At 37.7% G+C, this 25,150-nt stretch overlaps 1 protein-coding gene across 1 annotated transcript in view; it reads left to right on the top strand.

Annotated features, from left to right (window-relative positions):
* Positions 1–8,323: 8,323 nt before the first annotated feature.
* The window catches only part of LOC135217483 (uncharacterized), an 817,028-nt gene continuing 800,201 nt past the window's right edge, over positions 8,324–25,150 (top strand). The window contains exons 1-2 of the mRNA XM_064253402.1: positions 8,324–8,465; positions 12,603–12,667. Coding sequence (XP_064109472.1) covers positions 12,603–12,667 — 65 coding nt within the window. The 5' untranslated portion in view covers positions 8,324–8,465. The remainder of the gene's footprint in view (positions 8,466–12,602; positions 12,668–25,150) is intronic.

Consider the following 25,150-nt stretch of genomic DNA (forward strand, 5'->3'; position numbering starts at 1 on the left):
AGGGAATTGCTATACTTTTTGGATTTTTTGATGTACCTAACTTAGCCAATTCATCAGCTCGTTCATTTCCAACAATACCAACATGTGAAGGAACCCAGCAGAGGTAACTACCTTCTGTTTTTGTTTTAATAAAAACAACCACTCTGTTATTTCCAGTACCACAGGGTGTACTGGATTAAAAGATGCCAAAGCTTCCAAGGCACTCTTGAATCACTAAAAATGGTAAAATTATCTCCTCTAAAGTTACAATTTTCTTGAGGGCTGTTAAAATGCTAAAAAGTTCAGCAGTAAAAATAGAAGCACAACTTGGTAATGCACCACTGACACTACTGTCAGGGTATACCACTCCCCAACCCAACGCCTGCACTGGATTTGGAGCCATCGGTAAAGAATTGCCTTGAGTTATCATGTTTTTCAGCATGGCAAAGGAATTTCTGCTTAAGAATATCACCTGAACAGTCTGCCTTGCAACCAGAAAACCATTTACAGTATTTCACAGAGGGCAACCTTCCATGGAGGGAATCTTGAAAATTTTGCTGGAATTACTTTTCCTTTTATTACATTGAGCTCCTCTAATGCATATTTTACCCTGTATCCAAAAGGCTTTGGATATGAAGCATATTTTTCATAAATACAAAAAATTGCCTTTAAAAACAGTATTGTAAGCTAAGGACTCAGGAGTTCTCTGTTCTGTATGCGGTACCAATATTTCAACAGGGTAAATTTTTCTTATCAGATCTAAGGGCAGTTCACCTGCATCCACTAAATAAACTAGATATTGGAGAGGATCTAAGGCTCCTGTTGCAATTCTAATTCCCCCATGATGAACTGCATTCAAAGTATCTAATCTCCTTGTCGTAGCTGATGAGTAGATTTTCTGACCCATATGCCAATTTTGAAGCAACTATTGCTTTATAAACATGTAACAAGTGCTTTCTATCAGCCCCCCAATTTGTATGACCTAAGACTTTTAAAACATCTAAGGCCTTCATGCATTTGACTTTGAGGCTCCTGAGATGAGCTTCCCATGTCAACCTGCTGTCAAAAGATGAGGCCTAAAAACTTTGTTTCCTGTACACATGCGAGTCTCTGTCATTTAAAAACAGATCTGGGTCTGGATGAACCCCTCTGATACGGCAAAAATGCATAACAACTGTTTTGGCAGAGGAAAATTTAAAACCATGCTCAGCTGCCCAACTGTTAACTTTATTTATTACCAACTGGAGTTTTCGCTCTGCAACAGACATTTTAGATGCAGCACACGAAATAGATAAATCATCAACGAACATTGTTGACATTACATCTTTTGGAATTTTTGAGGCTATCCCATTTATGGCTAAGGCAAACAGAGTGACACTTAACACACTTCCCTGTGGTACTCCTTCCTCTTGTTCTTTCAAATTAGACAGAGTACTACCTACTCTGACTTTAAAAAATAACGGTTTTTAAAAACACTTTAATAAAAAGTGGTAGTTCTCCACGCAGACCAATTTCATGCAAGACTTTCATAATTCCATGCCTCCAGGTAGTATCACGCCTTTTCTAGGTCAAAGAAAACCGCCACATAATGCTGCTTGGAAGCAAATGCCTGACAAATTGCATTCTCCAAACGTATCAATACATCTGTGCAAGAATGCATACGGCGAAAGCCACACTGAGATGATGATATAATCTTCTTTGATTCTAAAAACCATACCAACCTAAATTTACCATTTTTTCCATAAGTTTACAAAAACAGGAAGTTAAAGCTATTGGTCTATAGCTTGTAGGGACAGATGAATCTTTCCCTGGCTTAACAAAGGGTAAAACTGTTGCTATTTCCCAAACACTAGGGTAACCACTCTCCTTAAAAAAAAAACTCCTTTAAAAAATTCTATTAATAATACTTAAAATAAAAAATTTAGTTTCCTTTGAAGTATTCTTGATCATTCATATAAAATTTCATCAGGTCCAGGTGCAGTGTTTTTACTGTTACCAAGAGCAAATAAAAATTCCTCCATGGTAAAAGGCATATTATATGATTCAGATTTAAAAGAGGTAAAATCAATTGTTTCAGACTCTGCTAACACTCTCTCCCTGTAGAATGGAGAATTTTCATCCCTACTTGATATCATTGCAAAAATGTTCTGCAAAAACATTGCTTACAGCCATTTGAGGTCTTGTAATAAAGTCACCGTTTACTTTTAAAACTGGAAGGGGACTAGGATTGTACTTTCCTGCTATTTTCTTAATAAACTGTCCAGATCTTGCTCATAGGTGTTTTCCAGGTAATTGTTGATATAAAAAGTGCCCATGATTCTCGTCTCGCATGCTTTATTTGCCATCTGAATTTGGCTCGAGCCTTTTTAAAGGAGATCAAGTAGCATTCACAGCGATGTCTTCTGTACTAGTATAAGCTGCTCTCATGGCTTTATGTCTTATTTTGCATTGAACATTCCACCATGGGAACAGGCTTCCGATGCAATTTTCCACTGGTTTTTGGGATTGCCTTTTCTGCTGCAAACGTAAAAATCATTGTTAAATAGAACACTGCTTCTCCTATTGTTGGCATATCTTTTGCATCTAGTTCAGTATAACTGAGTTCCTCGAAAAGGGGCCAATTTGCTTATTGGTACACCACCTATGCATTCTGTATACTGGCTCATATTTCTCAGTTCTGATGACAATTGGAAAATGATCACTGCCGTATAGATCTTCCAATACCTCCCAGTTGAAGTCAATGAATGTATCAGAACTGGTGATAGATAAGTCAATACATGAAAATGCACCAGTCTGAATGTGAAAATGGGTGGGTTTTTCAGTATTTAAAAGGGTCATATCTGAATTTTTCTATTGATGATAAGATAAGGTTTCCTCTTTGATTTGTTAAAATGTCACCCCAAAGTTCATGTCGACCATTAAAGTCTCCCAATATCAGAAATGGTCGGGGTAGCTGTTCATACAAGTGTGTTAACTGTCGTTCAAGTATTGGGTTATTAGGAGGGAGATACAATGAACAAATTGTGTAAGTCTTTTTTAAGTGAATTTTGACAGCTACAGCTTGTAATTGAGTTTGCAACTGTATTTTTGAGTGAGCAATATCTCGTCTTACAAGAAGAGCACTTCCACCCGAATTTCCCTGTATAGGGAATTGGGAGTGGAATGCAAAAAAATCTTTAGGAGTAAGCATTTTGTTGTTGCTTAGCATAGTCTCTTGTAGTGCTAAGCATACTGGATTATAAGTATTAATCAAACTAGTAGCTCTTCATATTTGGCGCGAAGTCCCTGGCAGTTCCATTGTAGTATAGCAGAGAAAGTACCTATTTTCTAGAGGATGATCCCTGTCCAAGATCGTTTTTATTATGTTTTTTCTTCGAAGATGACATCTGAGTTTTGTGACGGACTTTTGGTACAGTTCCAGACTGTCGAAGGAGTACTTAGAGGGTCATTTGAATGTACCAAGTGATCACTTATGATGGTATTTGAAACAGCAGTATCTTTAGTATTATCTTCGACCCTTGGCAGTATCTGGTTTATCATTTTCAGCTAGTCTAATTTTATTGTCTAAACCAAGCTGAACTGAGTTTAACATTTTGTTTTGCTTAGGTTCTACATTTGTTGCTGCTGTGTTGTATGATAAGATAGTGGGATACGACTCATTTTTTATTTTCCATTAATTCCGATGTTCTATGAGGGTCAGCTGAACCACAGGATGGTGAAGGTTTAGTCATTTTTTTGTTTTGAATCAACTTTTTCTACGGATGTATCTCCTTTCTCAAGGTGCTTGACTTTTGATTCAGGCATTGTTACAGACTCTTCACTTAAAGCCCTCTTGTTGACAATTTTCCCAGCATCCATTTTTTTCTTCTTTTTTTTTTATCTTCATTACACTTTTGAGATTCAATTTCTTTTGTTCTTTCTCATTTTCCTTTTACTGCATCTACAAATGACTTCTGGGTGTTGAATTTCTGCAAAGTCTTTTGTCTTGCTTCTTTAAGGTAATGCGCTTCTTGAGTGTTGATACAAAGTGTTTCTTTTTCAATGAGATATTTGATACATGATTATGTGCTGCATTATGGTCTCCCCCACAATTAGGGCAGCATGGAGTAAGTTCACAATTCCCATGCTCTTTTCTTCCACAGTTAAAGCATATGGCTGGTTCATTCCTTTCTTTTTTCCTACATGTTGTTATCAAATGGCCAAACATTTGGCAATGGAAACATCTTCTGGGAGCGGGAATATACTGCTAACTGGCAGGTGAAAGCCATGCAGCTTTCAGAAATTTAGGGAGTCTCAAACAATCAAAGGTGAGTATCAGAGTAGGTGTTGGATGTAATATTCCCAATACTTTTTTCTTGATTCGTCTCACATCTACCACCTTTTGATCAGCAAATCTTTCCGGAGAGTGTCCTCAGAATAATGTAGGAGTTCAGTACTATACACTACTCCTTTAGACTGATTCATTGTTTTGTAGGAGTGCATTTTGCTGTGCTTCCTTCTACAGCACTAATAGACAGTAATTTTCTACTTCATCTGGTGATGAAACTTCCACAAGTAAGCTTCCTTCACCTTGAGAGGCTATCTTTGGTTCTCTGCCAATGCCAAGCTTTTACAATATCTCTATGGACATCAAATATATTCAGTTCTTTATGCTTTTGTCGAGATCAAGAGAAAGGTATTTATTATAAGTCTCAGGTTCTTGAGATCCAAGTAAAATTCCAATATCAGGATTAGCATTCTTATTTCTATTATTAAATCTGCTATTCTTTCCTCTGTTCTGAACTACATAAGGGCTTGTAGTAACAATCAAAGAATCTTTGATGTTTTCATTGGAGGAGGTTGGGGATGGCAAAGGGAGGTCCTTATCCAAGCCTAAGGTTGTCAAACAGGTGCCAAAGAGTCGGGGGATCCAGGGGACAATGTACTAGACATATTATCCATGTTAGTTTGAAGGAAAAAAAAAGGGGGGGGGGGGGAATATACACACACACACACACAACAACTGCTTGGGAAGACCAACAAGGTATCGCGGACTAGACAGGGTCCGGACATTCTCCAACCAATGGCACACGTAGAAGTTGCTTCCCCACGGTCTGCCCCATACCCTACCCTTTCGGGATAGCACCAATATGCTTGCAGTGGCCCAGGTATAAGCCAATCTGCCTGCTGGGAGTTCTACCCCCACTAATGGGGACAGACTCCCCACTCCAAACATATTGGTGGGCTTCCGGACAAAAGCCAGGAGTCCCATCCCAAAAACCAGCCCCCCCTGGATTCCGATGGGCTGATCCCTGGAGATGGTTCCGCCCTTAAGATAACAATGGGAAAATCCCATCACCATCTCTTGGGTCCAAACCGTATTGGGTGGCGACTCACCACCACAACTACCACAATTAGCTTCGAATGCAAACCCCCTCCAAACCACGAACCCCTCCCAGACTCACCCAAGCAGAAAAATTTTTTGAAAGTGGAAATGTCCACGCAAATTAATGCCAAAAGTTTTGTAGGCGTTCCGTCAGGATTCGGCCTTCGCAAACTTGAAGGCAGAATCCCTTACCCCCTCACCACGTGAAGGAAACCTACTCGAGGGGAATATCAGGAGAAACAGTAGCAATATCAGGAGAAACAGTAGCAATTGTGGGCTCCCAGAAGTGGATGTTCAGTATACAAATTTACCTGCAGGATATAGATGAGCATAATATGTGGCAAGGCGTAACTGTAAGGTAGAATTATGAGTAGGTACTTTATGGCGAGTGTATTTAGTTTACTAGGCAGTGTTCTTTAGATTACAGTTGACGGCAATGAGATAGCAGATGTTCATTTCATCTCGTGAGCTGTGGAAGAGTATTTAATTATTGACTCATACGTGAAGTTAAGCTCGTCTGGTCATCTTGACCTTCCCTATCGTGATAAAGTGTGATTTAAATTGTTTCGTAAAGGTAATCAAAACAACGAACGTTAATAAAAAAACATCTCGATGAGTAAAACTGTAAAACCTTCGCCAACATAATTAAAGGGAGATGTAATATTTTGAACCCTCATCCTTGTTAACTATTTGTCTCTTGAGATCGATTGAAAAGACTTTTGATGCAAGATTTTCAAAACATTCCATTAAATGTCATAATCGAACTCCTTCCCTGTCTTTCTCATTTTGTATTTCTCTCCAGTACACTGATCCCCGAGATTGAATTTCAGCGAGGAAATAGATGCCGCAGAATCTAGCAAATGAAAATGAGGATTGCAAAGGCAACTGTATGTTACCTACCACAATGATTAGGAAGGGCCTTAAACGTGAAAACTAATTTGAGGTCGGTCCTCGGAAGACTACTTATTTTCGTTAGAAAAAACAAATGGAGCGAGACATTGTTGGTACGTTAATATAGAATAGGTTTGGAAGAAAAACACGTGACGCTAAATAGTCTGTGCTGAAATGGGAAGACGGAGATCGATAACAAATAGAAAAGACAAATAAAACAAGAGCCTATCAACAGTCGACATCATAAACGGAAATGAACCTTTATGTGAATTCTAAAAATATCAGCGGGTCTAATCTTTACAATTGTGAATGATTACAGTGTTTACATCGTGAGTGTAGTATCTGAACGACTAATAGGTAGATGATGAAGTATTATTTTATAGTATGTATAACAGGGGTTTTATGGATGGTATCATCAGAACGGAAAAGGTGATTTCGTTACCGACTCTGGTATCGTTTTCTTTATCGTCCCTAGTTTTCTTTGAATTTGAGGCGGTAACTTTCTTCACTCCTCTCATAACGCCCACAATGTATCTTATTTTTTAAGAATAATTCTCATGGGGAATTTGTTACCACAGACACAAGGTAATGGTTTGCTATTCCATCAGAGGTCCAAGTCTGTTATAAAGATGAATGTTGAATTTCAGTCCTGCATCAATTGCCAGGTATAATTATGGGCGGACATTCTCCATATGTGTTTTTTGTTGTTGTTGTTGCTGTCTTACTGCACATGTGAATATAACAAAACGGAAGTAAAGAAACTAGAAAACTGTTGCATCCGCTGGAAGGAGTTAATTCAATATGTGTATTTAACGGATGCATGGCTGTATGTACGTACAGGGTTTTTATAACATCGGTGTATGCATGTCCAAACCTTAAAATGTAATTGGATGATTATGCATTACTTTCGGAAAAGAACAAACACTAATTACACCGAGATGATTTATTATCGTGAATATATGAGTTCTGAAAAAATGGACCTAGTTATATATTTGAATAAAATGGCTGTAATGTTCCTTAGAGTAATCACGGTCTGTATATTACCTGATTCTCAAGGAAATCTAAACATGCAACTAAGGGAAAAAAAAAAAAAATGCAAAGCAAGAATGGCTCGAGTACCACTACATTCCATATTCAGTATTGGTCCATTTCATGCCTTTTGAGTGGTCTTGGCAAAGGTATACTACCTATACTCCTATCTGGTCTAGACCGCCTTGAAAAAACCTAGTGTAAGTTCCTGCAGCTGAAGGGACAAGTATTGAAGCTAAGGTTATAGACAAGTTAAAGCGAAAGATAAGATACTCTGCATAAAAGTAAATTCAGTAAAATTAAACACTGTATCATTGTAATTGCATAATTTGTCTTTACTGAATTCAGTTAGGAAAATTCACGTTTGATCGTTTTTTTAAATAAAAGATTGTTAGACTTCAGAATTTTGTGATTTTAGATTATTGCTGCTGTTGTTCTTTCTGAAATATGCTATCCGTTGTTGATGGACAGGTTTTTAATATTTAAGTTAAATTTTGCATAATTTTATATTTTTTGTGTATCGATATGGAGATCAATATTTATCATTTCTGAATTAAAACCTCAATTGCCATCAGGTAACAAGAGTAAAGACTTGATCCGGTAAATGAAAATAACTTCACTAATAATTTACGATCTCTGTCACGTCAAGTATATCTGTTTTCACGACACACTAGATTCACATTTTTTATCAAGCGATGGACATATAAGGCATGAGAAAGTTTGTAGTTATAAATATTATTTTGCCCCGTCCTATTCTTTATTGATATTATTTTTTATGTTTTTTATTACCTCTCTAGTCATTGCGTCTGATTATCAGGTACGTCATTCCTCTTTTTTTCCAAATTAACAGAGATTGGAGATCTGAGGAAGGTTGTGAAAATTGTCATTCCTCTATTGTGGTCAGAGTAATTTCAATTTTAAGTGTTTGTCATCGTAAAGAGTATGTAATTGCATGGCATATATTTTTTTTATTACAGGATTGCTAGGTATGAGGAGAGCAAGAGTTAGCCCAACTGCCCGGCGGTTTATGAAGAAAAGGGAAAAAAAAGGAGCGTCAAAAGATAGACGAAAAGGAACGAGTGAAAGCCGAAAGAGAGCGTAAGAAAGCCGAGAAAAAAAAAAGCACTAAAGGCCATCCAGAAGGTCCACCAAGGATCAGTTAGCCGTAGAGTCGCCGCTGCTGCTCTCAAAGGACCCACAGGTAATTTTATCAATTTGCCAGATGCATTAGTAGGTTTTGGAATCCAAAGGACTCGCAGGTCATTCCGGGAAGTTCTGAGATCCACAGGTAGGTTTGGGAATCCAGAGGACCAACAGGTCATTTTCGGAATCCAAAGGACCCACAGGTAATTTAAGGAATTTGCAGGATTCGTAGGTAGGTGTTGAATACAAAGGACCTGCAGTTAATTTAGGGAATGTGTGAGATAAACAAGTAGCTTTGGGGGAATCCAAAGGACCCACATGTCATTTTGGGAATCCAAAGGAATCGCAGGTAACTTTGGGAAAGCAAAGGACCCACAGGTAATTTCGGGAATTTGCAAGATCCACAGATTAGTTTTTGAATCCATAGGAACCACTGGTAATTGCTTGAATTTGCAAGATCCACAGGACCCACAGGTAATTTTGGGAATCCAAAGGACCCACTAGCAAATATGTGAAATTGCAAGATCCACACGTAAATTTAGGAATCCAAAGGACCCACAGGTAAATTTGGGAATCCAAAGGACCCACAGGTAAATTTGGGAATTCAAAGGACCAATAGGTCATTTTTGGAATCCAAAGCCGGCAGAATCATTTTTTGAATTTTTGCAAGATCTACAGGTAATTTCGGGAGTCCAAAAGGACTCACAGGTGACTATAGGAGTTTGCAAGGACCCATAGTAGTGTGAATACAAAGGGCCTACAGGAAATTTTAGGAATTTGCAAGATTATCAGGTAAAAATTTGGGAATGCAAAGGACCCACTGGTAATTTTAGGAGTTCGCAAGACCCAGAGGTAGGTTTGGGAATACTAAGGCCTTACAGTTAATTTGTGGAATTTGCAAGATCCACAGATAATTTTGGGAATTTACAAGGTACATAGGTAATTTGGGAATCCAGAGGACCTAAGTTACTTGTGGGAATCCAAAGGACCCACAGGTATTTTGGGAATTGAAAAGATCCACAAGTGAATTTTGGAATCCAGGGAACCAAAGTTAATTTTGGGAATCCAGGGGACCAAGGTAATTTTGGGAATCCAGGAGACCAAGGTAATTTTGGGAATCCAGGGGACCAAGGTAATTTTGGGAATCCAGGGGACCAAGGTAATTTTGGGAATCCAGGGGACCAAGGTAATTTTGGGAATCCAGGAGACCAAGGGTAATTTTGGGAATCCAGGAGGAGACCAAGCAATTTGGTAATTTTGGGAATCCAGGAGCCACCAAGGTCCAATTTTGGGAATCCAGGGGACAATGGATTTTGGGAATCCTAATTACCAAACAGGTAAGTTTTGGGAATCCTAAGTTACAACAGGTAGTTTTGGAATCCTAAGTCCAACCAGTAGTTTTGGAAATATGAGATTCAGAGTTAGCTTTGGGATCCAATCCACAGGATAAATTTTGGGAATCCCAAAGGACCCACAGTATAATTTGAGAATCTTCAAGATCCATAGATGTTTATTTATTTTATTTTTATGGTATTTTTAATCAAACCAAAGGACAATAGGTAATTTTGGGAATTTTTAATATTCACTGATATTTATGGGAATTTACTAGATCCATGATTAATTTTGAGGCAATTCAAAGGATTCAAAGGTAATTTTGGGGAATTTGGAAACCCATTGGTATTTTAGAATTTGCAAATCAATAGGTATTTTGGGAATTTGCAAGTCATGATTAAACTTTTTGGAATTGAAATGACGAAAACAGATAATTTTGGGGAATTGAAGGACCCCAAAAAGTTATTTTTTGAATGGAAAAAAGGACCCTAAGATAATTTTTTTGGAAAATGAAAGAACCCTAAGGTAATTTTAGGAATTGAAAGGACCCAAAGGTAATTTTTGGAAACTGAAAGAACCCCACAGATAAGTTTTGGAATTGAAAGAACCGCGCAAAGGTAATTTTTGGAATGTAAAGGGACCCAAAGGTAATTTGGAATTGAATAAGAACCCCAAAAAGAAATTTTTCGGGAATTGAAAGGATCCAAAAATTAATTTTGGCAATTGGAAGAACCCCAAAGGTAATTTTTGGAATTTAAAATAACCCAACAGGTAATTATAGGAATTGAAAGGACCTCAAAGGAAATTTTAGGAATTGAAAGGACCAAAGGTAATTTTAGGAATTGAAAGGACCCAAAGGTAATTTTTGGAATTGAAAGGACCCAAAGGGAATTCTGGAAATAGAAAGAACCCAAAGGTAATTTTTGGGATTGAAAGAATCCCACAGATAATTTTTGGAATTGAAAGGAACCAAAGGTAATTTTTTGGAATTGAAAGGACCCAAATGAAATTTTGGGGAATTGGAAGGACCCCAAAGGTAATTTTTGGAATTGAAAGGACCCTACAGGTAATTTTTGAAGTTGAAAGGAACCAAAGGTAATTTTTTGGACTTGAAAGGACCCAAATGTAATTTTTAGAATTGGAAGGACCCCAAAGGTAATTTTTGGAATTTAAAGGACCTCAAAGGTAACTTTTGGAATTGAAAGGACCCAAAAGGAATTCTGGAAATTGAAAGGACCCAAAGGTAATTTTTGGGGTTGAAAAAATCCCACAGATAATTTTTGGAATTGAAAGGAACCAAAGGTAATTTTTTGGAATTGAAAGGACCCAAAATGTAATTTTTTGGAATTGGAATGGACCCAAAGGTAAATTTTGGAATTGAAAGGACCCTAAGGTAAAATTTTAGGAAATTGAAAGGACCCAAAGGTAACTTTTGGTATTGAAAAGGGAACCCACAAGTAATTTTGGGAATTGAAAGGACCTCAAAGGTAATTTTTAGGAATTGAAAGAACCCCAAAGGTAATTTTAAGAATTGAAAGAGTCCCAAAAGTAATTTTAGGGATTGAAAGAACCCCATAAGTAATTTTAGGAATTGAAAGAACTCCAAACGTAATTTTAGGAATTGAAAGGACCCCAAAGTAATTTTACGAATTGAAAGGACCAAAAAGGTAATTTGGGATTTGAAAGGACCCAAAGGTAAATTTTGGAATTGGAAGGCCCCCCAAAGGCAATTTTAGGAATTGATTGAAACCCTCCCCACAGGTAATTTTGGGAATTGAAATGACCCAAAGGTAATTTTGGAAATTGAAAGAATCCAAAGGTAATTTGGGAATGACAGGACCCATAGGTAACTTTGGGAATTGAAAGGACCCCACAGGTAATTTTGGAATTGAAAGGACCCTAAAGGTAATTTTTGGAATTGAAAGGACCCAAATGTAATTTTTGGAATTGAAAGGACCCAAAGGTTAATTTTGGGAATTGAAGGACCCTACAGATAATTTTTGGAATTGAAAGAACCCCAAATGTAAATTTTAGGAATGAATGGACTCCACAGGTAATTTTTGGAATTGAAATTGAGGACCCCAAAGGTAATTTTTGGAGAGAATGGACTCACCAGGTAATTTGGGAATTGAAAGGACCTCATAAGTAATTTTAGGAATTGAAAGGACTCTAAAGGTAATTTTTGAAATTGAAAGAACCCCACAAATAATTTTTAGAATTGAAAGGACCCTAAAGGTAATTTTAGGAATTGAAAGGATCCCAAAAGTAATTTTTGGAATTGAAAGGACCCAAAAGTAATTTTTGGAATTGAAAGGACCCCAAATGTAATTTTTGGAATCGAAATGACCCCAAAGGTAATTTTTGGAATCGAAAGGACCCCAAAAGTAATTTTTGGAATTGAAGGGACCCAAAGGTAATTTTGGGAATTGAAGGGACCCCACAGGTAAATTTGGGAAATTATTTAGAGCCACGATGTTTCATTCACTCTTCAACCACAGTCTACGGGATTGGGATTGTTTCTTTTCTGTGGATTCTGACCTTGACATGACTTTGATTCTATATTTTTACGTCATCAAGTGCCAATTGTCTCAGTGATTGACCAGTAAGTCCCCTCAGCCTTGGTTCATATTATCCTAGAGCTAGTTACGTACCAGTTCCTGTCCCACCATGGTTCTCGAGTCCCTTTTCCTCAGCCTCAGGAGTTACATAGTTCGAATTGGTTTTTTACATGCAAATAGAGACTTTTTCATTGAGAATTATAAATGCAACACATGTGAAACTAGAAATAAGTGGAATGTGAGAACCTAATCATTTGCTTAAATTTGGCAATGCTTCTTTTAAGTTCTATCTTCTTTTTTTTCAGATGTCTCAAGAAACTCCAAATAATGGTGGGAAAAGTGGCAACATCGGCCCTGGTGACGATAAAAGGTAATGAAATAATGTTTATTTTGATTGCCGTAAACCTTCCTTGATGTTCAGTATTGTCGATTCGTGAGAAATAAGCATGCTACACACAGGCTATGCAGTGTTTGAAACTTTCCTTTAATTAGAGTTATTGTTTGTCATTCTATGCCGAACGAGATAACTTTTAATATATGTATGGATGTACACGAGAAGCATGTTAAGTGTCATATTTAATTATTGAAGATCATTTGTGCGTTTATCTGTTTGCTATAGACGGCGAAACTACTGGACCGAATTGAACTTAAGTCAGACCATATATGGTAGATTTTATAGGGGATGGTGTTAGCCGTGTTCCGTTTGATCAGGATCCTCCACATGCTAACTAATGCATTATTATTCGCAGAGAGAGAAAAAAAAAAACATTTTGATGGAACTTTTCACGAGGATCCCCAATATGCGCTACTATTCTTCTGCTATAAAAAATAAAGATATTAGGGGAGGGTTATTTCCCGGGTGCTGCTTTGATCTGAATATCCGGCCGTGCTAAGATCTTTAATATTAGTTGGCTACGATGAAAAATAACTATTACAGTTTTCAAACAATGCCGGTCTACGGTTGCCCCGCTTGCCAGGGTTCTAGCTGGGAGCCGGGTATATATATATATATATATTATATAGGTATATATATATATATATAAAATATATTATATATATATATATATATATATATGCACACACACACACACACACACACACACATATATATATATATATATATATATATATATATATATATATATATATAATGTGTGTGTGTATGTATGTATGTATGTATAATATAATAATAATATATATAATATAATATAATATAATATAATATAAACAGGACAGCAAGAAGCCTGGAGATATTTCTTCTTTGTATTTTCACCTACGTTTCGGAAATCCTTTTCCATTGTCAGGGCTATATTTAGAATTAATTTTTTCAATATTAAAAATGTGGATGCTAAAATAATGTTGAAAACCAATATAAGAATATAGTTTTGTCATTGAGCTAAAAGAAAAAGAAAAACTACAAAGCACTGCCATAACTCTGTAAAATAACAGATAAAAAAGCTAACATAAAATAAATATTGAAAAAAATAAACAATGAAAGTGTTTTGCCAGACTTACTGTATGTAGTATATATATATATATATATATATATATATAATATATATATATATATATATATATATATATATATATATATATATATATATATATATATATATATATATATATATATACAGTAGACCCTTGACTCACGAACGCATTGACCCACGTACAACTCGATCCCCGACCAAAATTATAGGTAAAATTTTACCCTTGACCTACGAACTAACTTTGAGATACGAACAAAAAAAAATGCGGAAAATAAAAATTCTGTTTGGGTCATGAACTAATTTTGAGACATGAACATTTGAAAAATGCTGGAAATTTCTGGAAAATAACAATTCACTTTGTTTCACAAACTAATTTTTAGACACACATTGAAAAATGCGCGAAATCGCCCAGCACACGTGAGAGCGTTTGAGTTGCCATGGGAACAGCCATCCTCCAGCCGCCCACGCACCCGGCGTCACCCACGCATCGCTCTTTGTCTCATCTCATTGTGTACAAGACGTTCGTCAATTCGCTTAGCATTTTTTTGCGCTAAAACTTGTGATTTTCTTCATAATGGGCCCTAAGAAGTGAAGAGTGGTGGTGAAAGTAAGAAAGTGAAGAGTGATGGTGAGAAGAGGGTGCAGAGGAAGATAACCATTGAAATAAAGAAAGAAAATTATAAAAGAAAACTTTGAACGTGGTGTTCGCGTGACCGATATCGCAAGTGAGTACAAGATGGCCAAGTCGACAAATTCGACAATTTTGAAAAACAAGGATGCCATTAAAGAAGCAAATGTTGCGAAGGGAGTGACAGTACTAACCAAGATGAGATAGCAAACCCTCGAAGAGGCAGAAAAAATAATTTTTGAAGTGGGTACATGAGAAACAGATGGCAAGTGATAGTGTAAACGAGCCGATCATCTGCGAGAAAGCTCGGCAAGTGTATCAGAGTTTGCTGAAGGAAACTCCTTCTAACTAGTGCCACGCCAGATGATTTTTAAGGCTAGTAAAGGGTGGTTTGATAACTTCAAGAAAAGAACTGGAATTCACTCTGTAATTAGGCCATGGTGAGGCTGCTAGCGCAGACCAAGGCTGCTGCTGAGGCATTCGTGACTGAGTTTGCCGAGTTCGTGGAGGCCGAAGGATACGCGCTCAACAGATTTTCAATTGTGATGAAACGGGCCTCTTCTGGAAGAAGATGCCCAACAGGACATTTATCACCCAAGAAGAGAAGGCGCTCCCAGGCCACAAGCCAATGAAGGATAGGCTTACGCTTTTGTTATGCTCAAACGCAAGTGGCGACTTGAAACTAAAGCCGCTACTTGTCTACCATTCAAATAACCCGCGTGCCTTTAAGCAGCACAACGTAAATAAGGCCAGACTGCCTGTAATGTGGAGGGCCAATACAAAAGCATGGGTGACACGGAACTTTTTTATGGAGTGGATTGATGAAGTGTTTGCGCCGACCGTGAGTCAGTACCACTAACAGAGAAGAACAAGGCTACCCCTGCGGTGCCTTCTGATCATGGATAATGCCCCGGCACACCCTTCGTACTTGGCTGACTGCAGTGAACATGACTTCATTCAGTTCAAGTTCCTTCCACCCAACACGACCTCTGTTCTCCAGCCCATGGACCAACAAGTCATTAGCAATTTTAAGAAATTATATATGAAGGCGCTCTTCTCCAGATGCTTCCGTGTAACTGAAGAGACAAAATTAACCTTAAAAGAATTTTGGAAGAAGCACTTTAATGTTTTTCACTGCATAACCTCATTGATAACGCATGGACTGAAGTTACGTACCCGCACATTAAATTCTGCGTGGCGGAAACTTTGGCCCCAGTGCGTAACTGTCCGTGACTTTGAGGGCTTCGATGCAGAGATTGTGCAAGAAATTGTGTCCATGGGCAACAGTATGGGTCTACAAGTCAACGACGAAGATGTGAAGAATTGGTCGCTGAACATTCAGAAGATTTGACTGCTGACGAACTTGTTAAACTCCACAAAAAGAGCAGCAGGAGCAACTTTGCTCGGAGCAATCAACTGACGAGAAGAGGCTGGGTAGGAAGTTACAGATGTCAGCCAGTGATGTGATAAAAGCCGCATTGGGAAAAGTGGAATGATGTCCAGTGCTTCCTTGAATTGTATCATCCGGACAAAATTGTTACGAACAGGATCATGAATATGCTCAATGAAAATTTAATGAGCCATTTCAGAAAAGTTATGCAAGGAAGGAAAAGGCAACAGACATTGGATAAGTTTGTGATTAAACGTTCACCAAAAAAACAAAATAGAAGAGTTGAATCTCCGAACGAGATCTCCCCGACCTGGATGGGGGAGGGTCTCCTTCCGCACAATAACCTCCTCCCCACCCACCACCCTCCTCTTCTCTTGTCCGTCAAGTCAGAAGTCTCGCCAGTCATAGTAAGTGTTCACTTTACAAACGTTTTTATAGTGTTAGTTTACCATTTTAAATTATTATTATTAGATATATTAAGGTTTTTCTTACACTGACTTTTACATTATCTGTGTAAAATCAAGGCAAAATATACATAATATATATTGGTTCGTAGGGTCGAGAACCATTAATAGTTATTCCCATTAAAACCTTATGGGGAACTAATAGCTCCGAGTCAACGAACAATTTGGAACACGACCAAGTCTAGAACGGATTGTGTTCGTGAGTCAAGGGTCTACTGTATATATATATATATATGTATATATATATATAGGAATATAGGGTATATATATATATATATATATATATATATATATCGAGCTACAATGTCCTTTGATATTTAATTCGCTCTACTCGGAATTAATATATTTTCATAGTTTAATGAAGGGGATTTTTGATAAGAAGTTCGTCAGCTCATGGGCGCGAACCATCGAACCAACAAATTCAGGACGCACAGTGAAACCTTTGACAACACGAGTAAAAAAGTTCCCCTGTAGTTAACATGTATGAAAATAATAATTCCAAGGTAGAGCGAATTAGATATTGAAGGACATTTGTAGCTCGATGTATGTATATGAATCACGGTAATGTGATATGACATTATATATAGTATATGTGTATATTTATATATGTATATATATATTATATATATATATATATAATATATATATATATAATAGTGTGTAATCAATTTTGTTGCCTTGAAAGTGTCCTTTTTTTTTATTTCAGGTAAGGGGGAAATATGCTTCGTTGAAATTGTAATGCTCTTTTGTAATACTCTTCAATACAAGGTAGGAAAACTATTCCTTTTGTTGTTGTTGATTATCATTAAATTTTAATTTTTACATGTACTTTTCGTAAACCTCTTAATCCATTCACTCGTTTCATTTCTTAAGTGTTTCGTAAAACTACTTCATAACTAATTAGAGATTTTAATGTAGCAATTATCTGGGATAACCATGAGGCGCTTATTATCCAACTTCATTGTTCAAATAAACAAGTGTTAATAAAAAGCATGAATTAACCAGGGTTTCATAGGTTTTTATTCTAGAGGTTACCCTAAGTCTTGGCCAGCATTTTATTTAAGATGTAGCAGTACCACATTTAAGTTTGTCCACGGTTTTCCATATGGTTGCAAAGGTTATATTTTTAAATTTTGCCAAATGCATGCTTATTGGCCTTTCAACTAAGGTTTTGTTACTCATATCCAGTAACTGGGCTTCTTGAGTTAAGTTAGCGAAGGATTATGGTTTTTTAGGGGCCTTGGGCCCCTTTTACGTTAGTAAATGAGGATGTTTTGTTATCCATAGGAGTTAATGAGTGCTGTGAGGTGTTTGGTTCTCTTAAGGCTCTGTGGTTCTTGATTTCGTGAGTGATGCAACGGATAGTTAGTTTTTTAGAACATTGGGCTCTTGAGTTTGAGAGGCGTGATTTTTTAGTCATCTGTAGGACCTGTAGAGCCTGGATTCCTTGGTTATGTGATCGTTTTTGTCCTTTTTATGATCTGTTTCCTCTTGAGAAATTCATTGATGCAGTGTCTGGTCAGTTTTCGAAGTAAAGAAGTTTGAAGGAATTCATGTCACAGCTTTTAAAAAGTGCTTAGCGCGAGTTGGTTATCCGTGAGATTCTCATTATGATGCGTTCATCTCGGACATCTCACATCAAAATGACACTACGTTTGTCTTTCAGGAAGTTTATATAACAAAGCTTAGTCCCCACTACTGAAGGAAATAACGAAAAAGACACTGTAATGTTCGCTCCTTAAGGGGGCCTGGTTTTAAGCACTGACATGATAAAAGAAGTCATTATCTCAGAGGCAAGGTAGCAGTACATTCACATCGTTTTGTTAACTTTCTCCTCGAAATGTAATAACACAAAATTTAATAAAGATTTAGTTTTATGGATGAGAAATGTCCCATGATATTCAAGTGCAGACATGAGCACCACATATTATTAAGCAACTTGATTTTTAAAAGGGGAGGAACATAGAAGGTAGTCATTCAAATTTTCGTTTCGTAAACACTGCTGTTGTTCATTCTTACCGGAGGAAACTAACACAAGATATAAAACGTAGTCATTGTTAATGAACCTCTTTTGCGTTGTTGTTGTTATGATGTTTTTCACAAGACGTTTCTCTTTCTCGATCACGCCTGAATGTTTGTCATCGCGGAGTTCATGTATTTGCAGGACGTGAGGAAGTATTTTTGTAAAGAGACCACTCTTAATACCTTTCTTTAGTCCAGGCCAGAAAAACACGAGAAGAGACAGTAAAGGCAGAAGGGTGGGGACCAGCCACAAAGACAGCCATAGGACTTTCTGACTCTTAAGGAAGAAAGGTTGTAAGAGACGGGAAAACACAGTGGCAGGAAGAGATTATGAGGTAGGCAGTGAAGTGAGAGATCAGAATCCGAGGATTATTGTTTTCCCTTTGCTCTCTTGGTGTCTAAGGAAGCTAATTAATTTTTCATTTTCCTTTAACACACAAGAACATATTAACACACGTACATGCAGAGAGAGAGAGAGAGAGAGAGAGAGAGAAGATAGAGAGAGAGAAGAGAGAGAGATAGAGAGAGAGCAAACGCTCCTCTTCCCACAAAAAAAAAATGGGTGGGAATATAGCTTTGTACCGAGATAAAAATGCACTTTTCATTTGGGTAAATCCTTTTATCTAACGACATTTTACTACTGTTTGTTGAAATAACGAAAGGTATTGTGTCATGTTTGGATAACAGCTGCTCATAAGAAACTCCTGGTTGATGAAGTCTACTTTAACCATGGAAAGTGCCTTTTTTATTTTTAATTCAAGGGTTATCCAGAGGTAAACAAGTGTGGGATGAGCTTCTATTGATTTCTGATGTTGCCGCCTTTTTTGCAATTTAGATTTATATTTGCCCGGTCATTTATCCCCTTTGTATAGAATTGAATCGATTGATTTAATCTCCTTTCCTTTGAAAAATCGGTCTGTCTGGCTTAAGTTTCGTTCTGTAGTTTTCTTTCATTCTGGCCAAACGTCGTCGGCTTTGATTATACCTGTTGCATTAAGGTGTGTATGTATGTAACTTCAAGTATCTACAATATATATATATATATATATATATATATATATATATATTATATATATTATATATATATATTATATATATTACACTTAGCTGCCTACCTAGCCACACGTTGCTGTGGCTCAGTCTGGTTAAATGGAAAAAAAAGAAAAGAGAAACCTCCTTTCTCTTACTCTCTCTTTCTCCAATCATCACTGTCTCTTCCCCTCTTTCTTCTCACTAATACCAACTCTCTCTCTCTCTCTCTCTCTCTCTCTCTCTCTCTCTCTCTCTCTCTCTGTCAACCCCCTTCTCAAACTCCACCCTCTTTGATGTCATTGATGTTTATTCTATAGTATTCTTTTCCAAATGATAAGTCATATGTATTCAGAAATTATGTATGATAAATTTCTAAAGTAACAAAGTCTACAGGCATATCCAGCCCGGTTTCACGGGCAGAACCAGCTCAGTTTCAGGGAATCCCTTCTCACCCCCACCCCCTTCAGAGGGGGGCAAGGTAGGATGAAACCCCATTGTAAAAACGCACGTATTCGAATGCAATGTGCAATGTTGTGTCAAAATTTCAAAGCAATCGGTGAAGAACTAAGGAGATTTAAGATTTTGAGGTAACGAACATATACATAATTATATATATGTATGTGTGTGTGTGTATTATATAATAAAATGAGTCCATAAAAATGCCAAAATATAGAATGTACTATATTTCAGAGACTGCTGTCTCTCCTTAGGTAGGTAAAGACTGGGAAAAGTTACAGAAAAGGCGGTATTTGTTGCAAGAGATTCATCCATAGGTAAGCAGTTTTTAGGTCAACCCCCACTGATAATTCCTCTTTAATCCTCTTAAGCGTTGGCTGAAGGAAGATTTTATTCAATGACATCTGAATCCCAGGCGCCCTTTCAGATGTTCATTACCTGTCTTTTGTTTATCAAGGCCGCCTCTATCATATGGCTTTTGTATCGGCAATTGCTGCTATAAATTATACGTGACAAATTCCAGTTTATTCTGTGGTTATGGTTGTTTATATAGTTAGAAATAGCTAAGCGCTTTTGTTTAAACCTAACTGGCCGTTTTATGTTGTATTAATCTCTGGGGAAGTCATTTTACTCTAAAACTAATGTAAGATTGCGCAGTCCAGCCATGAGATTTCGTATATCCCAGGGTACTTGAGGCTTGTGTTTTGTTGGAGGTTAATCAGGGATTTGGCTAAGGCATTTGGGTAGATAAAGGCAAAAGGGTTAGATTTTCCGAGACTCTGGGTCACCATCTTATCCTGTCCAGGTGAGGAATTTTTATTTTATTGTTGGGTGTGTCTCTGGTCACGTCTTGAGGGGTTTGGTGGAAAATTACGTTTGTTTTATGAATCACTCTTTCAGTTATATGCCCAGGATACATTAAAGACAAAAGCTGCTAACGAATTAGTTCAAATTCCTTTTCCAGGAAATCTGGGAACAAATTCTTAAGGCTCTTGAAAATAGGTTGCTGGCTACGTGCATCTTAATATGAATGTCATGATAGGTAAAGTAGTGAATGTGTGAAAGTGAGGACGTTTGTGTTCTGTATATGGTAACTATTTCGTAAGCGGCTTTTGTCTTTATGGTATCCTGACCATATAATTGAGAAAGTGATTCATAAAGCAAGCATAATTTTCTACTGATCCCTTCAAGACGACCAGAGAGACGACCAATAATAAAATAAAAGTTCCTCACCTGGACCGATTAAGATGGTGACCCAGAAATCAGAAATTCTAACCCTTTTGCCTTTACCTACCCAAATACCTTAACCAAATCCCTGACTAACATCCAACATAAGACAAGCCCCAAGTATTCTGGGGTATACAAAATCCCATGTCTGGACTATGACCAATCTTACATTGGTTTTACAGGAAAATCACTTCCCAGAGTTTTATGTTGTATTAATACACATAAATAGTCAGTTAGGTATGGACAACAGAGCTCAGCTATTCTTAACCATATAGATAACCATAACTACAGAATAAACTGGAATTTGTCACGTATAATTTATAGCAGCAATTGCTGATACAAAAGCTATATGATAGAGGCAGCCTTGATTAAACAAAGACAGGTAATGAATATCTCAAAGGGCGCCTGGGATTCGGATGTCATAGATAAAATCTTCCTTCAACCAACGCTCAAGAAGATTAAAGAGGAGTAATCAGTGGGGGTGACCTAAAAAAAACTGCTTACCTATGGATGGATCTCTCGTATAAATATGGTTTTCCTTTTCTGTAAGATTTCTCATTATTTACCTACCCACAGAGAGAGAGACAGCAGGCTCTGAAATATAGTACTTTCTTTCTATATTTTGGCGTTTTTATGAATTTTTTTTATTAGATGGAATTCTGTTGTAACAGATCATTTTTACCAGTCATATATATTATTTTATTTTTTACTGGTACTGGCAGACTACTTTTGGACAACATGAACGATTGCAGTCTTATACAAACAGAGGTTTCAAGTTGTCCAGGAAATATGCAAGGTCCTCTTCTTCCCTCTCTCCTCTCACTTTGCCTCGTCTCTCTCTCTCTTCTCCTCTCTCTCTCTCTCTCCGTAATGCCGTCAGTGCACCTCATTCGGTGCAATTTTACTTAAGGTTCTTTGCAGCGTCCCTTCGGCCTCTAACTGCAATTACTTTCATTCCTTTTGCTGTACCTCCGTTCATATTCTCTTTCTACCATCTTACTGTCCACACACTCCTAACAGTTGTTTCTTAGTGCAACTGCGAGGTTTTCTTCCTGTAACATCTTTCAAAACTTTTACTGTCAATTTCCATTTCAGCGCTGAATGGCCTTATTTGCCCCAGTGCTTTTGCATAATGCCAAATTCTCTCTCTCTCTCTCTCTCTCTCTCTCTCTCTCTCTCTCTCTCTCGTCCGCGTCCTTCTCTGCTCTCTCTCTCTTCTCTCTCTTCTTCTCTCTTCTTTAGAGGTTCCTCGCTGGACCAGTGTTTTTTTCGCGCTCGGCTGCCAATCCGGTGGCCCGAAGTTCGAGTCCCGGCTCGGCCGACGCGGAATCAGAGGAATTTATTTTCTGGTGATAGAAATTTATTTCTCGATATAGTGTGGTTCGGATCCCACAATAAGCTGTAGGTCCCGTTGCTAGGTGACCAATTGGTTCTTAGCCACGTAAAATATCTAATCCTTCGGGCCAGCCCTAGGAGAGCTGTTAATCAGCTCAGTGTTCTGGTAAAAACTAATATATAATCTCTCTCTCTCTCTACTCTCCTCTCTCTCTCTCTCTCTCTTCTCTCTCTCTCTCTCTCTCCTCCATTTCCATCTCAGAGTTTATGCGAAAGATATATCCAAAGATATTTCCTTCCTCTTCCCTTTATCATTATCACGTCTACGCGACCTTCAGTATGTTCTTTAAAGCTTAATTTTTAAATCTACAAAGTATTTTAGATTGTTTCATTGTCATCCGTTATTTTGTGGTCCACAGCAATACAGATCGTAGTAGACCAATGTTTTTGTGTCCTACTTTGTTATGCAGTTGTCTTATTTAATTTCTATATCTTTTTCAGCTTGTCCATTGATTTATGTGCTCTATCGTCCTTCACTATATATATTATATATGCAAAATATATATATATATATATATATATATATGTGTGTGTGTGTGTGTGTGTGTGTGTGTGTGTGCAGTGATAATAATATCTCTTATGAATATATAATTATATATATATATATATATCTATATATATGTGTGTGTGTGTGTGTGTGTGTGTGTGTGTGTGTGTGTGTGTGTGTGTGTGTGTGTGCAGTGATGAGAATATCTCTTATGAATATTAAAAGGTTATCAAGACTTTCGACTTTGGTATTGAACAGTTTTGCGAATACAACTTACATAGTAAAGAACTTGCATAGTAAAGCAAGATCACACTGATGATGATGATTACAATGAAATAAGACTAGTACATGAAACAGTTTTCCATGGCGCTTTTCCATGATATATATAGTATGTACGAGAGCTCTAGGTTCTATCAGGTTCAAGGCATTATCATAAGTTTGGTAATCTGAACGCCAATGAACTGAAGTTTATTAACTGAAAGCGTCTAAGAGGAAAAAGGGACATCATTTAACATTGATGATAAAATAGAAATGAGCAAACTAACCAGAATTAGCTTATTTTCGACAATTGTGTATAAGTGGAATTTCTGTCATATCTGTGGACAATAATTATCTTAGGGCGGTTAGTGCCGTCATTGCACTTCATGCGGTGCACTTCAGCCATTACTTGAGGTTTTTTGCAGCGTCTCTTCGGTCCCGAGTGGCAATCCTTTTATTCCTTATGCTGTGTCTCCGTTCATATTCTCTTTCTTCCATCTTTTTTTCCACCCTGTCCTTTCACCCGTCAATTTCCTTTTCACCGCTGAATGACCTTTATAGGTCCCCGTGCTTGGCCTTTGGCCTAAATTTTCTATTCTGTTGTTTGGGGGAACTACCCCCAATGCAAATCATCCACACCATGGATCGACCTCAGTCCTGCACAGTCACTCATAACGGACAGACGTTTGTTCTAACCTTCCATATAGGCTTAACAAAGGCACTGTTTGGTGCGCCCCAAAACTTCGAAATTAGAGCCCATCTGAGTTTTTAATATGTGTCCTCCATCTGCCTGTACCACAGCCTGCATTCTAAAGGATATGATTTCAGCAAATCACAAAAAAGCCAGCACTCAACTCCTTTTCCCTGAGCACCTCTGTCACCTCTTCACAGGTCGTCGAGGCTTGGTATACCATCATAGTTCACTGGGCACGCTTCAGCACGATCCTTTAAGATACTACCAATGTTTTCACACACATTAAGGTTGGGGGAGCTACCTGGAAATTCACTTGACGAGAAGAAATAGATACCAGTTTCGAAGCAGCTCCTGTGTGAAGAGTCTTAAAATTTGGTGCCTTATCATGCAAAAAATGTGACTTCTTCAACAGATAACACATTTTCAGGATCTTTGAGGAAAGGAAATACTCCACCAGTAAGCACAGTTTCTCTGAAGTATTTGCCATTCCATGACTGTCCTTTGTTTTTGTTTTTGTTTTTGTTTTTTTTTGATGATCCACATTAACCGTTTGGCTGTGAAACAGAAAAAAATTCCCAACCATTCAGGAAATTTCACAACTTGGTGATAGCGCATTTCATCGCTGATAGCATCCAACTTTGCAGCCCAAATGATGTCATTTTTATGATTTGCCTTCCTGACTTTGTAAATGAAGAATTCATCTGATGCGGCAACATGGAGAAAGTCAGCTTCATCCCAATCTTTAAGAAATGAACCACCAAACCACACACGGTCGATTTTAATGTATTTAGCTGTCCAGGAAGCCAGCATCCCTGGCCTCTCTGAAGGTTACAGCCCGGATTCGGTCAATCCATCTGATTTCCTCTGAGTCGTTAACCATGGCTGTATCTAAGTACGTCACTCAGTGTGAAAATACCAGAAATGTAAAATGAAAAATAATAGAAACTTATGATAATGTACTAGGCGATAGGCTATAGCAGAAAACTTCATAACATTCCATTTGTTGTGTGGGGGGGGGGGGGGGAGGGGGGGGGGGGGGGGACCTCTAATTTCGAAACACCCTGTATATGTTTGTATCTGTGTTTGTATGAATCTAAGTATTTCAAGCATTTCTTCTGTACTCCCACCCAATCCCAAATGTAAGTATATAGTCAGTTGCCTTGATGTGTGGTTCAGCTGCTCTGCTAAACACACTCCTCTCCAGACCCTCCCTCACTTCGTCAATCCCTCCAGTCCTTCCCTTCTGGTGGGGGAGGTGGGGGGCGAGGGCGTCAGTAGGAATTACTTTACGTTCTTTGCAGCGTCCCTTTTAC

This window comes from Macrobrachium nipponense, chromosome 7 (assembly GCF_015104395.2).
Source record: "Macrobrachium nipponense isolate FS-2020 chromosome 7, ASM1510439v2, whole genome shotgun sequence".
In the NCBI taxonomy this organism is placed as follows: Eukaryota; Metazoa; Arthropoda; class Malacostraca; order Decapoda; family Palaemonidae; genus Macrobrachium; species Macrobrachium nipponense.